This window comes from Hydractinia symbiolongicarpus, chromosome 13 (genome assembly GCF_029227915.1).
Source record: "Hydractinia symbiolongicarpus strain clone_291-10 chromosome 13, HSymV2.1, whole genome shotgun sequence".
Classification (NCBI taxonomy): Eukaryota; Metazoa; Cnidaria; class Hydrozoa; order Anthoathecata; family Hydractiniidae; genus Hydractinia; species Hydractinia symbiolongicarpus.
This window is the reverse complement of record NC_079887.1, coordinates 16,011,832-16,027,591: the sequence shown is the minus strand read 5'-3', so window position 1 is coordinate 16,027,591 and position 15,760 is coordinate 16,011,832. Positions and strand designations below refer to the sequence as shown.

General features: G+C 32.1%; 1 protein-coding gene across 3 annotated transcripts; it reads left to right on the top strand.

Moving 5' to 3' along the window:
- The first annotated feature begins 228 nt into the window (after nucleotides 1–228).
- Nucleotides 229–15,760, top strand: LOC130623859 (3-methyl-2-oxobutanoate dehydrogenase [lipoamide] kinase, mitochondrial-like). 3 transcript variants are annotated; one of them, XM_057439392.1, is made up of 11 exons: nucleotides 229–291; nucleotides 823–906; nucleotides 10,806–10,965; nucleotides 11,550–11,618; nucleotides 12,046–12,156; nucleotides 12,313–12,360; nucleotides 12,962–13,081; nucleotides 13,200–13,295; nucleotides 13,757–13,959; nucleotides 14,082–14,171; nucleotides 14,558–15,760. In XM_057439392.1, exons 3-11 carry the CDS (start codon nucleotides 10,807–10,809, stop codon nucleotides 14,874–14,876), a joined length of 1,215 nt encoding a protein of 404 aa, XP_057295375.1. In that variant the 5' UTR covers nucleotides 229–291; nucleotides 823–906; nucleotide 10,806; the 3' UTR covers nucleotides 14,877–15,760. The 3 variants fall into 3 exon arrangements, with proteins under 3 accessions (XP_057295375.1, XP_057295374.1, XP_057295373.1); XM_057439391.1 differs by having other exon boundaries at nucleotides 249–356; XM_057439390.1 differs by lacking the exons at nucleotides 229–291; nucleotides 823–906 and adding an exon at nucleotides 5,066–5,417.

The window sequence follows — 15,760 nt, the reverse complement described above, 5'->3', positions numbered from 1 at the left end:
CGTAATTTGATAAAGCTTGTCAAGTCTTGCCTATAGGCAAGTCTGATTAATTTGCCCGAATATATTATTTCAGCATTAGAATTTTTACCAAATTTTTTTTTGAAACGTTATGAAAAATACTTAATAGCGAATGTTTTGCATTTGCAGCAAAAGAGCAACTTTTTTTTAAAATTATTTAGGCGCTTACAACACACAAAAGGAATTTGTTTTTGAACAACAGCACCGGGCAGGCCTAGTATTAAAACGAGGCCGTATCATGATGGTATCTGGAATGACGGCCTGGGAATAAATGTAAACAAATATCTTCTCATGCTATTTTTTATACTCCTCTGTAACGTCATAAATTGGCACAAACGGTATTAAAAATTACTGGATTAATCTTACCCAAAAGTGATAAACATGTTTGTCTTTTAAATCCTCAATAAATCTGAAAAAAAAACCTTAGCTAGCTAGCTTAGCTAAAAAGTTTGTCTTTAGAGAGAGAGATTGTATCTTTACTTATTGTACCTTGTTGTAAGCCTTCTAAGAATCTTCTTTATTCTTTTTGGAAATAATAATTGGACATGTCACTCATTTACAAATAGGGGGAAGGAATAGGTTAAAAAGCTAACTTTTTTATGCAGATTCAAAAAAATATTTTGTTATATAGTGTGTTGCTGCTTATTCTGTTTCCTAATATGTATTTGTACTTATTGTTTTAAAAATTTATAAAAATGTTCAGGGTCAGATTTTTGAACAATTTTTTTAAAGAAAAACAAATTAAAGAGGTTACTGTATTTTTAATAAGTTTAGGTGCTTGATAGATAGCTTTTTCTTTCTCAGGGTAAACTGGCAACCATCACAAGTATATATCTGGCTGATGTAGTAAAAGGAAAAAAGATGTATTAAAGCTGCAGATTATGCTGCGTAAGTATAAAATTATCAGTATTGTCATTTGTCTGACTTCTTTGGTAACATATTGGTGAATGTGTAAATGGTAAATGGAATTAATAAGGCCCTTGAAGTCTTGTGTTAAGCTAGCTTAACATTTTTTCTCACAGCAAACTCTGGGAATAAATCCGATAAGAGGAGGGAACAATGCTGCATAATTTTAACAGGCCTATTAAAAAGAAAGTGCACTCACATGATTAATCGCATGCTCCAAGGTTTGATAACTTTATTTGCTCTAGCTATTCAGAAATATTAAAAATAACAATAAAAATTCAATGACAGTGCTAATGATGAATCATGAAAATCATTTCATAATAGGGCTTAAAATCCAACCCTATTTCGGGCAAGTCTTTTCAGACTCGCATCAAATACATTGCGCGAGTCCACCGAGTCTTTCCAGACTTGTGTAAAAATAAGTAACGAGAGTCTAATTTTTTTATTGTTTTTTATTTATTTTATTTTATAATGTGGTTGCTTTTTTTGTTTGTTTTTTTAGTTCTTTGTTATTATTAGTTTTTTAATGCTGAAGATAAGTGGGGGACGTTTAAACTTGTGAACCCCAAACACGAGAATTGAGTGTGTGAACTAGTGACTCTCTCAGTCTTAACTTCCCTGTCTCTGATTGACGAAATAAAAATAAACAACATAATAATTATCACGAATTGTCTGTAACAGCGATGTACAGAACATTAATGTTTATATAATTTTGTTATCTATTTATATCTCAACAATCACAGTGTGTATGATAAAATAAAATGCAGCAATGGAGAGGAGATAGTTGCAGGTGTCTTATTAATTGCATTTTTAATTTATTTTTCATATTTTCAATAGTCACCTATTGCTTGAAGGGGAGAAGATAAAAAATGAAAATTATCATCTATACATTTAATTTTAATATTTTTCAATATTTTTAACAGGAATTAAACAATAAAGTCCTGGGCACTAGGTTGTGAAATACATGTCAATAACACCTAAAAATGATACCTGCTCAATGTGATTGCAAAGATGGCGTGCGCGTGAGATTGCACACCATTCATGACCAGGCCTGCTTTGCGTGTGCGAGGGCATTGCTTGCCAATTACTGATAGCTTATTGTAAGCCTTTTCCTACAGTTGGATCTCCATTGTTTTTATATGCATTGCATTTTACAATGTCAGTGTCATTCCTTCATTTAAAAGGGATTGTACTTTTAGTGACATGGAAACCAAAAATGTCATGTTCCTAAAAACAGGTGTATAACAAGTTATATTATAATAGACATGTTTAAAAATATCAGACCACTTTTAAGGATATTGTAAACATTTCATTGGGTGTTATTAGATAATTATAATTTATGGGTTAAGAAGAAGTGAGAATTATCATTTTTTGCATTGTTTGCAAATTGATAAGCATTTCACATTCTGGAAATTCCATTCAAATAAAATTTGAAAGAAGTTACATGCAAAAACACCAATGTAATCCTGTCGGTTGCATTTAGTGATTTGCTAACTTGACATAGTTGTGGGTTAAACAAATGTATTTTGAGTACAATTTCCTCCAAATCACAAAAATGATAAAATTGTAACAAAAATTAATTCTAATTTTGTTGACAATCATTGATCTAAATCTTACATTTCACAAAAATTTATTTACAATATTATTGTAAACTAGTCGTTAGCCCATGGAAAAATCCACAGGTTCGTATGTCGCAGCTAAGCTACCATTTTGCGTGACAGACAGACGAATGGATGGACAGACGTATACGGGCATTATAATATAGATAAATTTTTAAAAAAATTTTGTTATTGAATAACAAAATTTTTTAAAACCTAAGGGCTGAAATACACGATCCGTTTAAATAGAAGGTCAAAACGTAATGGATAACCTGTTGGGAAAACTTTGTGAAAGGTTTCTTGTGTGCACATAATCTGTTTAAACGTACAACATGCTTCAAAAGTCACTACGGTTTCTGCCTCTGTGATTATCATAGCTAGCGTTTTAAAAAAAGGAAGAGATCCATACTGGTGATATGAAGGAAAATTTGGGTGTAACATCAACATTAGTTTTTGAGAATGAGTCCAAATGGCAAAGCAAAAAGAATAAAATTCAAAATCATTGCTTTTGCCATTTTCTCTTGCTTTTATCTTGATGTTTTTCACTGTAGCTATCTTGTTTTCAACTGTATTTTACATAATATTCCGAAAGTGTTACATGACGTGAAACATTTAAGACAATAGATTTACGAAATTTCAATGGAGAAGGATTATCCGTTTAATCAAAAAAAATGAACACGCCCATCTTTTTGAAATGAAAGATAGGTCAAATTTGGCAGGTCAATCATTTTTTTTTAAATACACAATCCGTTTTGACCAATGACTCATCCATCAGGAATGGATCATGTATTTCGGCCTTAACTCAATTTTATTTTATTTAATGCAAAATTTGATAAAATGTTAACAAAATTAGGACAAATATAATAACTCCTCTAAAGTATATGTGCCTTGTAAAAATAGCTTGCAAATGTGTTGTCATAAAATGGTAATACAGAACCATTACTGCTGCCAGCCTGAAACTTGGTACACTGTTTAAAACAGTGATTTAAAATCTGAAACAATAATTTCATTATTATGAAAATGTCTGCCATTTTGCCCTTTTCAACTTGCATGTTCCTTTGCATTATGGTTTCAAAATTCACTGTTTGTGTTATATTGATAGATTATGTAATAATTATATCTATGACTTTATCATATCCTTGTGAACTTTTAAATTAATTATGTTAGCATATGTGGGATTTTATCCATTTTATCCAAAATTATCTTCTTTAAAGTGTATTTACAATGCAATTAAATTGTCTAAGCCAACTTTTACATCTTTATCCATGTTAACTAGTAACCAAGGCCTTCCTAGGTCAAAATGTATCTTCACCAACAACAAACAAATTATTGTACAAGGAACAACAAATAATAGAGATACTCCTAATTACCACCTTTGTAAAAATCAAATAAAGGCTAGAGTTCCAGATACGCTGCCATATTATTGACAATAAAATTATTATTCACACACTATTCTTAAAAGTTAAAATCTTTGCTATGTTGTTTGATCTAGTCCAAATGGGCACAAGGCACAATAATATTTCAGGGTATTATTGTTACACTAGTCGATAAGGCCCGTGGAAAAATCCACTGAGGCAGGATAAAAATTGTGTAGAGATTAAAGCGATGATCAAGAAAATGTATATGATCATGCGCTTTTGATATGAGTTGTTAATGAGATATAAGGACGGGTTTAAAAATTTTGCTGACGTCAGCAATGGCCCCATCAAGACAGAATTTTTTTTTATAAGTTCGTATACCTGTTGTCTTTATCGTATAGATCTTAAAACGCTGATGAAGAAAATGTATAGGATTATGTACTTTTGACAAACGATTGCATAGAGATATCAAGGTTTAAAGGTTTTTTGATGACGTCATCAACCCGTCCATTCCGAAACGGATTCAGGGACCCAGGTTTGGGAAACTTACCTAAATTGGTCCCAGGTAGTCCCTAGTTACCCACGCAGGAGATGACATCAGTTATTTCCACCCGTTTCCAAGTTATTTAGCCTTAAATTTAAAAGTGCAATGCAATGGCTTCACTAATCTTAATATACTTTCCTTTGACGTCAATATTGCTCTAACGTCAAAGTTTGCTAATTTACAGAACAAATTTATAGGCAATGTTTTATAAGACTTTATCAAAGAAATTTTATCCACTTTGCAAAAGTCACAGACAGAAGCTCCGTATTATTATATAGATATTTGTGACCCAATAGTGCTGTTAATTCTCAAAAAAAGATGTTGTAATACATGTTTTTTTATAAACTTATCAAGATTTGATAATCTCCAATTCATGTCAGCCATGTGAACTAGGTGAGTTCAGTTTTTTGTAAAATTTTATGTAGAATTTGCATTTGAAAAAAAGATGTGATGTAATCAGGTTTGCCTTAAATAGAGGTGATTATACTTAATAAGCTCGTTATGGTTACCAGTTCACAGATAGCACGTTTGTTTGCTAAAGGAAAAAAATTGTAGGATGTGAACTTTAGTCAGGAAGGAAGTATGGTTTAATGAGTAAAAAAAAGTAGTTTCGTTATGAACAAAGTAAAATGTTGCGATTGGCAATTAGTTTCTTTTAAAATATATAATCACTTTTAAAAACATTGTATAACAATTTTTTGGAATATTTGTTTAACTGTAAGCATTTTTTGCAATCATACAGGAAACTCAGATGAAGATAATTTTTGTGTTTAAGTGGTAAAAAGTGATTGTAAACACATGACCAGATAGTTAGAAAAACCAAGAAATATAGTAAATTAGTATAAAAATTAAAGAAGAAAGTATGATGTGATAATTTTATGGATTTGTAAATTTAACTGATTTTTAAAGCTAGGAGCCACGGAGATTATAGGTAGCAGAGCCAGCCCCTGTTGTATTACCATGTGAAAGAAAAGGGGGAATTATGCACACAAAGTAGGAAAATAAAGTACTGTACTACTGTATTTGTTTCAATACACTAATTCAAAGTAGCAGCAGCTTTATAAACTGACATTAAACGAGACGTTTTTTTTTTCAACACATTGTACCTTGTTATTTTACATTTATGTTTCACAGTGAATTTAAAAACTAAAAGCATACTGCAATGCAAAGTAACCGTTCTTGTGGCAAACAGAAAGTAGATACATATATTTGTTACATTTATAATTTATTAATGTGATAGTGTTACCACAGTTACCTTAAAACAAATCTTTGCCTTATTTGCCTCATTAAATTTTATGACTTTCTCTTCTGCAAGTTTAATTAAGTACTAGCTGTTTCCCGTGGAAGAATCCACTGTATTCCATTTAATTTATGTAGCAGATATATGTCCATCAAAAAACAAACAATACAGCAGTGCGCATCTTACATCTGCATTATTATATAAATGACCAAAAAAATTAAAGGTTTTCAACAACTGCAGTATTTATGTGACATTTAAAATCTAAATCTACTAAAATTACTTGCTCTGACCATCTGACAAATGCGAAAATTATTCGGAAAGAAGTTTCCAAAAGCATTTCAACATACATCTCACCCATAAAATTTAAATCACTTAAAACGCCACATATATACAAAAAAGCTGATCAATGTCAAACACAAATCTCTCTCATTGTATATGTTAAAATCAGTTAGTTTATTGCAAACCCTGCCAAAGGTTGACACACAATGTGAAAAATAAACAATAAATTGTGCCTCTGACAGAATTTTTTATCTAAGGTGTAAAAAAAGGGATTTGCAAGGACAAATTATAATGCAATAAAACATTATTTGATATATTGCATACAGTCCCTCCTCACCAAACTTTAGACAAAATGCCAACAAAATAACGGTGTTTAAACCTAAAATTAATAAAGTCCTTTTAGCAATTTGCATGCTGTTTTACCATCAATAAAGTAAACAAAATTTCAAATCTCACATAGTATTCTGTCACAAATTTTCATAAAATATATATATAAGTCATAATGAGTCATGTTAAACAACAGCAATCAATCTTTATATAAGTTCATTTTATGTCAATTTTTGCACCAATTTTGCAACACAAAATACAAATTCTAAATAATACTAAAATCTCTTATTTTGGTCCTTCGCATACCGGTGGTCTCCCACAAAAGTTTAATCAAAATGTAAAAAATGAGAGGTAACGACAAAATCAAAGTTTGCAAAATTTAACTATTTCAGTACATATATCTACTGCATATGCCCTCTAAAACAACATTTTAATCCAAAATGCCAATGAAAAACAGTTTGCAACAAAAATCAGTTATTTCGATAATATTGCATACACTCTTTCCTCACAAAAGCTTCACAAACTGTAAAAAAAAGAATGGTTGTAGGGAGTGCTTCTGATTCAACAAAAAAAGTTTTTTTGACATTTTGCATCTAGCTCTTACCCATTAAATCTTACACAAAATTTCCAAAACTATATACGATTTAGAACACATCAAATTTAAATCGAGAAGGATCAGTCATTTCGATATATTGCACGGAGTCCTCCCCAGTAAGAATTTATACAAAATATAGAAAAACAAAGCTTGCAAGGTCCTTCCTCGCAAAATTAACATAAAATGTCAAAAAGGTTCAGATATAACATCTAACACAACAAAAATCAGTTCTATCAGTATATGTCATGCCATTGTCTTCCACCAAATGTTCCCCTTAAAGTTTCACAGATACAGCCTGTAAATTAAAAACAACTAAGATCAGGTATTTTGGTCTATTTCATACCATTCTGTTCCAAATAACTTATAAAATGTAAAAATTGAGTGGTAAAACAGAAATGTCAAAAAGAAGAAAAAAATAGCTTACAAAGAGTATAAAATTGAAATCAACAAAGTAGCTCTTTTGGTGTATTAAATATAAGCCATACGCACAAAAGTTTACACTAAATGTAAGAAAATGGTTGTGTTTAGTAATTCTAAATTAAGAAAAGTCAGTTCTTTTAGCATGCTGATTAAGGTTTTTGCCCACAAATTCTTACATGAAAATGTCAAAACCACAATTTGAAGCAAATTAAATTTACATTTTAAAAATAAGTAATTTCTGAACTTTATTTTCAGAAAATTTGGAGGAAAAGAACTTCGCAAACCAAAAAAAACCAGGAAAATGTTTAAAATTTTCAGGGTTAATAACGTGTGATGGGTTTTGTGGGAATATATATACTGGGAATCTTTAGTTTAAAGCTAGCATTAGCTAGCTACAGCAGCTAATAGCTAGTCACTTAAATATAAACTGGAGACTTAGCTAGGTATAAAGAACATGGCTACATATATATATATATTCCTAGCTAGCTAGCCAGTTGTTGGTGGTGGTTGGCTTTTTATGATGCTAGCTATAAAACATGTCTGGCAACAATAATATAATCAAAACTGAAAATAAAACATGAAAAAACCTTACAGAACCTTGCTATGAGTAATTTATAAAACCATGCTCTTCTTCAAATGTTTTTTTAAAGATTTATTTGAATGAAAGAGTAGAGAATACTCAAAAAGAACAGCCATCTTTTTCGTAAACACAATTTCCGTTTTATGCTAGGAACTTCATTTAACAGTCCGTATGCTTTGTGAATATCTAATACCGTTTCATATGTAGCGATACCTATATATATATGCTAACATAGAGTTTTTTGGCATAAGGGTATATATATTTATATCGTTATTAGCAGTGGGTTATATATTTACACCTTATGTGCGATTTCTATGAAGTACATCCCTAATCTTTTTAGTTAAATTTAAGCGTACAGCCACGTCATAAGAAAGTGACCCGTGATTTCCGTGTCGTGGACTCACAGTTTTACTCACGCAAGGAAATTAATATATAAGACTAGCTGAATACCCGTGGGGGAATCCACTGAATCTCTCATTAAACCGATGTAAGGGATACCAAACGAAAACATACAACACAGTAATATGAATTTTTAAAAGTCACAATTTGTATTATTCTAGTTTATAACCACTAGAACAAAACGTCCAAAAAAATAAATATGTGCAGCAATAAAAAAAAAAAATAAAAGAGAAAAAAACCCTGGGATTGAAGTTGCTCACAATCTGCATTATATTTGTACCCGCTGAAACAGAACAATGTCCAGCAACAAATAAAAATGCAAAAAGTTTAACAAAATCGAAGGTGGCTAACAAATCTGTTAAAACTATATACTTGCTTTGCCATACCCGAAACATAAAAGGGAAAATGGTATACCAGACATTAGAAAAAATCGATAAGTCACACAAATAAGGTTATTGCAAAGTTTCCACAACGTACAGATTCTAATGCATCATACCAAATTAGCTATTTAGTCTATTGCATATAGCAACCTTCCCAATGCGCAAACGTGCAGTGCATGATAACAATGCAGTGTTTTCGAATTGAAGAATCGAATATTATTTTACACGGTAACGTAACAAATGTAAACATTGATTTAACTTTGTTTACATTAAGGTTTATTATAACGACATCAACCACTTCGCAGCGTTAAAAACAGTAACAACGAAAAAATACTTTCTACATTTTATATAAACTCTTCTCTATTATATACACGCTGTATTTTATAAGAATAGCGTTTTTTTTCCCCGTTTCGGCCTTCATGTTCTTAGCTTTCCCTGGTGTACTTGCCCATTGTTTTGGAGAGAAAAAGGTTCAGTCATACAAATTTTTATATTAAAAGAAACAACCAAGCTTAGACATATTCTTAGGATATTCTGACCCATTGTTTAGAGTATATTCTTACAAAAAATGTTAAATATGTTCAGGCTAAAGACAAAACATATTTAACTTCATATTAAAGGGAAAGTTTAGCTGGAAGCGTGTAAACGACTTAAAAACGTCGCTTTACATTATAGATTCTTATAAAAATTGTGTCAAAAGAAAACGCATTTACGCTCAAGACTCAACAAGGAACTAAAAATTTAAAGGAAAAGCTGAGCTCTGAAAGTCAAAACGGTTAAAAAAAAACGTTACACACCTAAACTTATCTCTTTACCAGATAAACTAAACAACACACCTGCCTTTCTTTGGCTTTCTCAGTTAGCTAGCGTCTCTGGATAAAAGACCAATCAGTTTTTTACTTCGATTATTAAACTTCGCTTCATCCCAAAGAAAACAAATTGAAAATGTATAGCTAGCTACAATTGTCTGATACATTTCCAATCAGTTCTCTTTTTGACGTTATATTATCGTACGTCTTTCTTCTTTATAACAAATATTTCTGGCAACAACATAAACTTTTTTTATTCTCGCTCGACATCAACAGTCGCTCTACAATGACAACAGTTTTGTTTACTTCTGTTTTGTTTACTTCTTAGATTCGAATTATCATTCGAATTTGATAGTTTTTTTAAAAGAAAGCAACTTCGGTCCCAGAACACAAAAAAGATAGAAGAAACAAATAAGCTTTAATCTAACCTCGTGATGAGTAAACCTTGTTTGAAATAACTTTTTTCAGGATTACTTTGAAAAAGAGACAACTTTCTTCGCTTCGGTTTTCATTTTTCAGTTAATAAACTTTGTTTCCGTGAGATACGGCGCGCACATGGTAAACCGGGGGTAAAATTTAATTATTCTATCTTAAACGACCAGCGGGCTTTTACAACAAAAAAACAAATAAAACCATTTGAAATTAAAATAAAAATTAATTTTAATGAGTAAGGAAAAAGAGTTTTATTTTAAAAAAAAAATAAGAAAAGAGAATTAAATATTTATATAGTAACCCCCTGATTTGCGTTTTCTTTAACTTGGTAAATTTTAGCGTAACGCCACGTCGTAAGAAAGTGACCTGTGATTTGTGTGACGTGGCCTCACCGTGCGCACACACACACAAGGCGTATTAATATATAGATTTTAAGTTTTAAAATGTTATTTATGTTTGGTAAGACTGAAATATTTCTTGCGTGATGACATTAGTTAATATCATGCTTGTAAAAAACATTGTGTATTTGTTCGACTACTATGACAAATATTTGCAAACCACGTTTTACACTGCACTTTTCTTCTATGAACAAATACCAATAGAAATTTTCTGTCAGCTATAGCTGTTTGCAATTCTATAGATTTTGAAGATAAGATTAAATGGATGATAATAATTTTGTTTTTTAACTGGCTTGAATCACCATGAATTAATATTATGCAAATGACTAGAGATACAAAAGAATCTTTTATTGTTAAGTTAAAATTAATTAAAAAAGGTTTTTTTTTTCCATCTGTATGCTATACACAATTGAATGTCATAGTTCAAAGTTCATGATTTTTTTTTCTGTTTGTTTATTGTTCTGGATATCCATTTTGATGTTGATATAGCTGTATATTTCTCTTCGATTACTTTTTTTTCAGGATGCTTCCCAGTACGACTTTTGGAGCTCGACTCCTTGTGCGCAATGTGTTACCTCGCATGCTTCTAAGCCGACTGGAAAGCACAGGAAAGGTGGAATACGGCCTTGAAAAGAAATGGGCATACTACAATCAACAGGCGATAGATAAAGAAGCTTCAAGGGTGAGTAGTGGTTATACTTTGTTCTCTGTACAGGGGACCACTACACTTAGAGATTCTTAGCTATTCTCCATGAATTCTCCTTAATTCTTATTTCTCTATCATCAATTTTGCGCAGGAATTTATGGCTTTTAGATTAACTGTGAAGTTCTACGATAGTTCTACGTTTACTTTAAATTCCATTGTTTTTTCTTTCAGTCATAGGCTTGTTCACAAATAGGAAAATTTTATATAACTTTCTACAGCTCGCCTGTGGATGTCACGAGCACTTACTATCTTTGGCTCACAGGCAGGCAGGGAACGTTACATTATAAGTTTTAAAATAAAACTTATATTGTAATGTAGAACCACGGCGCAATTTCTCTTGTCGTATCTAATTGAATGCATGAAAGCTGGAATTAAATACTATTGATGATAAAAGATCATGTGCCTATCTGCCATTATTAGTTTTTTAATTTGTTTGCGATAAGTTGTGGCTGTGTTGTAGTTATAAGATCTTGTGTCCAGTACATTGATGAAGATATCAGTGTAAAGTAATATTAAGAAAAAAGAAAAAAGTAGTTGATTTTTCCACCGTGTTGTTTTAGCCATTAAGAGAACTTACGCCAACGCAATTAATGTTTGCAGGGAAATCAAACAATGGTTCTCACTTACTGGTAAGAATTCTCTCTTTTTATACGTAGCTTCTGACCTGCTAGTAAAATTTTTAACTATTGAAATTTTTAACATTTTGCTATAAGTTGCTTATGAATTGGTCGGTGGTAATGAACCTAGGGCTCAATGAGACATTTAGCCTATTGATGCTTACATAGTCAGGAATAGATCCGGATAAAAGATCTACATAGTCATAAATAGGCAGAAGAAATTATTAAATCAAGGGTTTTGTTTGTTGATAACGTTGCGCCAACCCTTTTTGCAAGACGGGCAGTACCTGAAGTGAACAAGGATTACAGTTTCAGATCCCCGCAAGTGTAATATGCAAATGTCTCTATAGTATACAATGTTTCCGGTAACCCCTCGACACACTGTACCACTTAACTCGATAATGTCATACTAAGTGACTAAGTCGTTTGTCTTTTCTAGAAAAGTTCACAGTTTCTGCAGGAAGAGTTACCTCGGAGAATTGCTCGTCGTGTGAAAGACTTTCAAAGTTTGCCCTACGTTGTTGCGATAAATCCAACCCTTCAAAGTGTGGTAAGGACGTCACCATTCATCCGTTTCATAATTGAGATTTAATCATATAAACCTGTACATAGCGACCATCTGCAGATAATGGCTACATGTCGATTCCATGCTTGACTTTCGCTATTTACAGGTCAAATGTTAGTCAAAATCTTTCTTTTCTTTTAGTACGAATTATATCTTCGCGCTTTTCATAAACTCACGACGTTCCCAAAAGTATGTATGTTTTTTTTAAGTGTTACGTCATTTGTTGTTAAAGAGAATATAAAACGGACCGTCGTTTTAGAATGTATCATAAATTTACTGACTACCACGCCGTGCACGATAATGTGAACGGTCTTGGTGCTTTTAAAGTTTTTATCGACTTTTATTTTAACGAGTGAAAGATTTGCAAATTCATAAGTATATGGTTGTTGATGTGACTCTTACAATATGCAGTATCCCACTCAATGGGGTCACTCTGTTGCATTATTCCTGTTTTCTTGCAAAGAATTTGTAAATACAATCCTGGAGAAAATGTTTGTAAAAATAGACGTTTTTTTACTATTTCTCGAAATGACCAATCGGCTGCAGAATGGCCAAGTGATGCTGCACATGTTACTTAGATAGCAACAGCGTTCTTATTTACATGTGGTTGCGATCTTCGAACTGCTGCTCTTCTTTTCACTATGATATATCTATATTGTGGCCAAATTTGAAACAAGTTTGAATTTAAGTTTACTCGGGTAGTTTACTCGTCGAGTATAAATGCCGAATTTTTATAAAAATCTGTAAGCGAAGTAGTGTACAATGTCTTCACTTGTTTGTTGTCCTTCAGATAAAAACATTGGATGATGAGAAGAAGTACAGCACCTTACTTAGTCAGTTGCTTAATGACCACACTGGTGTTGTGACGTCATTGGCCAAAGCTTTTCACGAAGTCAAACACCAAATTCCCGTATGTGGTATACTCTTGCTAATACTCCTACAAAGTATCATTTTTGCAATTTTTGAATCCTATTTCTTCTCCCGGATGTTTTTAATAAAATATTGGGAGTTATACTTTTCTTTTTTAGTACGAACTTCTTGGTTCTCTCACTGAGAGAACGTTAAAGTCGAGGTTAGGTATTCGCCTTCTTGCTGAGCATCATTTGGGTTTGAGACTTGAAAAGGTACGTAGGAGTGTTTCGCTTGTACTTGGATGTTTTTTGGTTAATATAATGACAGAGATTTTTTATATCTGCTCTTCTCCTTCGAGTTTATATAAATCTTTACAAAGGTTTACTTAGCTGTTATGTTTATTTCAACTACAATCTTTTTTAAAGCAACTTTACTTTTGACCTGATACTTGAGTTGGTAAGAAAAATGCCTGCAAAATTGATAAAAAAGTTTGCTAAATCTGTTGCTTATTAGAAAATCGAGCAGTTTAGAAAATTATTCAAAAACACTGCGAGAAATGTTAAAATATATTAAGTTTTTTTTCTAAATCTTAAACGGAAGCTGATTGCGTGTAATTTTTAAAACCTCGACTAAAAACATGGATTGTTCCTTTATCTAACATCACCATACTATAATTGTTTATAAAAATACGTGTATAGAACTATAACTAGACTGGAAATGTTGTCACATTTAGGCTGGTTACATTGGTGTGATATGCGTTAACATGTCGCCAAAAAGTATCGTGGAGAAGTGTGTTTACAACTGCAAGAATTTATGTGAAAAAACATATAGTTACGCACCGACAGTTTTCGTGTCCGGTCACACGAAGGCAAGATTTGCACATATACCGGCACCGATGGAATATATTTTGCAAGAACTGATTAAGAATGCAATGAAGTAAGTAAAACGCTTATTCCTTTATTAACGGCAATCGGATTACTGAATTACTTAATGAAAGATTTTTAAAAACTTCGAAGCTTAAACATATTTACTTTTGTGTGGACTAACTTTCTGTTTAGGGCCACTGTGTTGAAACATATTGAAAAACCGTCAGAAATTCCACCCATAGAGATTACAATATGCAACAACCCAACGCACCTGATCATTAGGTAAAAATTCAAATTACATTTTTTCGTTTTTTCGTAGATACTTCTGTCGCCTTCTCAATAATGATATCAGCCGTATTTTATCTGTCGGTCAAAAGCGGGTTACACGAAATTTTCAAGCTGCAAATAACAAATACCATATATTTTTATCGACTTTGCTGCGACAGGCGGGCTAACGACTAGTATTTTTATAAGAGCGTTAGATGCAAACAGGATGGCGATATTGAGCAATGTCGCGACGATTTTAAAAGCTTAGTGATATCACAACTGAAAAAATCACAGAATGAGAAATTACTGAAATGTAAAGGTTGTTCTCGTAGGCAGTCATAGAGTTTTTGCGTGTTGTGACAGAATCTTGTCTTGAGAATAACCAACAATTATCATTATAGAATTTCCGACCGCGGGGGAGGGATATCGGATGCACAACTAGAAGAAATATTTAAGTACTCCTTTTCAACTACCAAAGAGGAGGACGACGAACGCTATTTACAGGAGCATGGCTGTGCGTTCGAAGGGTTTATGAAGGCAGCCAATTCTAATTCACATTGCGGTACTCTGTCCGGATATGGATTTGGCTTACCGTCGTCTCTGGCATACGCGGATTTCTTGGGCGGCAGCTTGAATTTGGTACCAATGCATGGCTTAGGTACAGACGTCTATTTAAAACTATCTCATATTGTTGACAACGAAGATTGCTTTCGAATATAAGATGTTTAGTTGCTATCTTAATGTGAGAATAAAGTGGGTGGGATTAAATTGAGGGCGTTAGAATAGCGTTGTGACAGCTGTTAAAAAGCTAATTATTGTTTATGTGAAAAGAGTGATTATTTATTTCTTTGAAGGTTATTTATCAGATATTGACACATGAATGCATGATTTACTTTACGGAAAATCGGAATTTTATTTCGGTATAATTTCACATAGTGATGTATAGTGTAGTATAAAAAATATAATAACAGATAGTGTATATAATTCACTAGATGCACATGACATGCGCCTGTGGTGTGGTTTATGATAAAACTGACTCACGGATAAGGTTTAAGCCAAGTCTCGTTTTAAAAGGATGACTAAAAATAACTTCATTTCTAGTATTGCTCTTAAAGAAAGAGTTTATCAAAATGTTTTTAGAGCGGATTGGCGCAAGTTTGGTAATTGATGACTATTTTCTGCAACAGCTTTTTAAAGACTCGTTTGCATTTGATTGCATTTTTCCTGTAGCGCAAAAAGCTCGCAATTTTAGCGTGCCTGCGCACTTTTACAAAATTAAAGATTTGCGCCATAGCACAAAATGCAGTAAACTGGTAACGAGCCTTTATTGCATGATTGGAGAATCTGGGAACGAGCTTTCTTTTTTATGGTAAGAAAATTACCAAGATTTATCTGACGACTTATGACGAAGTGGAACGTTATTTATACCCAGTTTTTTAGTTTTGTTAGAAAATGATATTATTAGTTGGGACATTATCGGTATAATTTCAATATTTTTTAGGCTTATTTTATTTGTTGTCTTTTGTTAAATTATAAAGGAGATGAAAACTATTCTTTTCTGAAATATATATATTTTTTATGAATAAAAAAAATATTCATTTGAA

Coding starts and splice junctions, on each gene's coding strand:
- LOC130623859 (XM_057439390.1), top strand. Junction 13,296..13,756: donor TGGGTTTGAGACTTGAAAAG/GTACGTAGGAGT, acceptor TGTCACATTTAG/GCTGGTTACATTGGTGTGAT. Junction 14,172..14,557: donor CCAACGCACCTGATCATTAG/GTAAAAATTCAA, acceptor TTATCATTATAG/AATTTCCGACCGCGGGGGAG.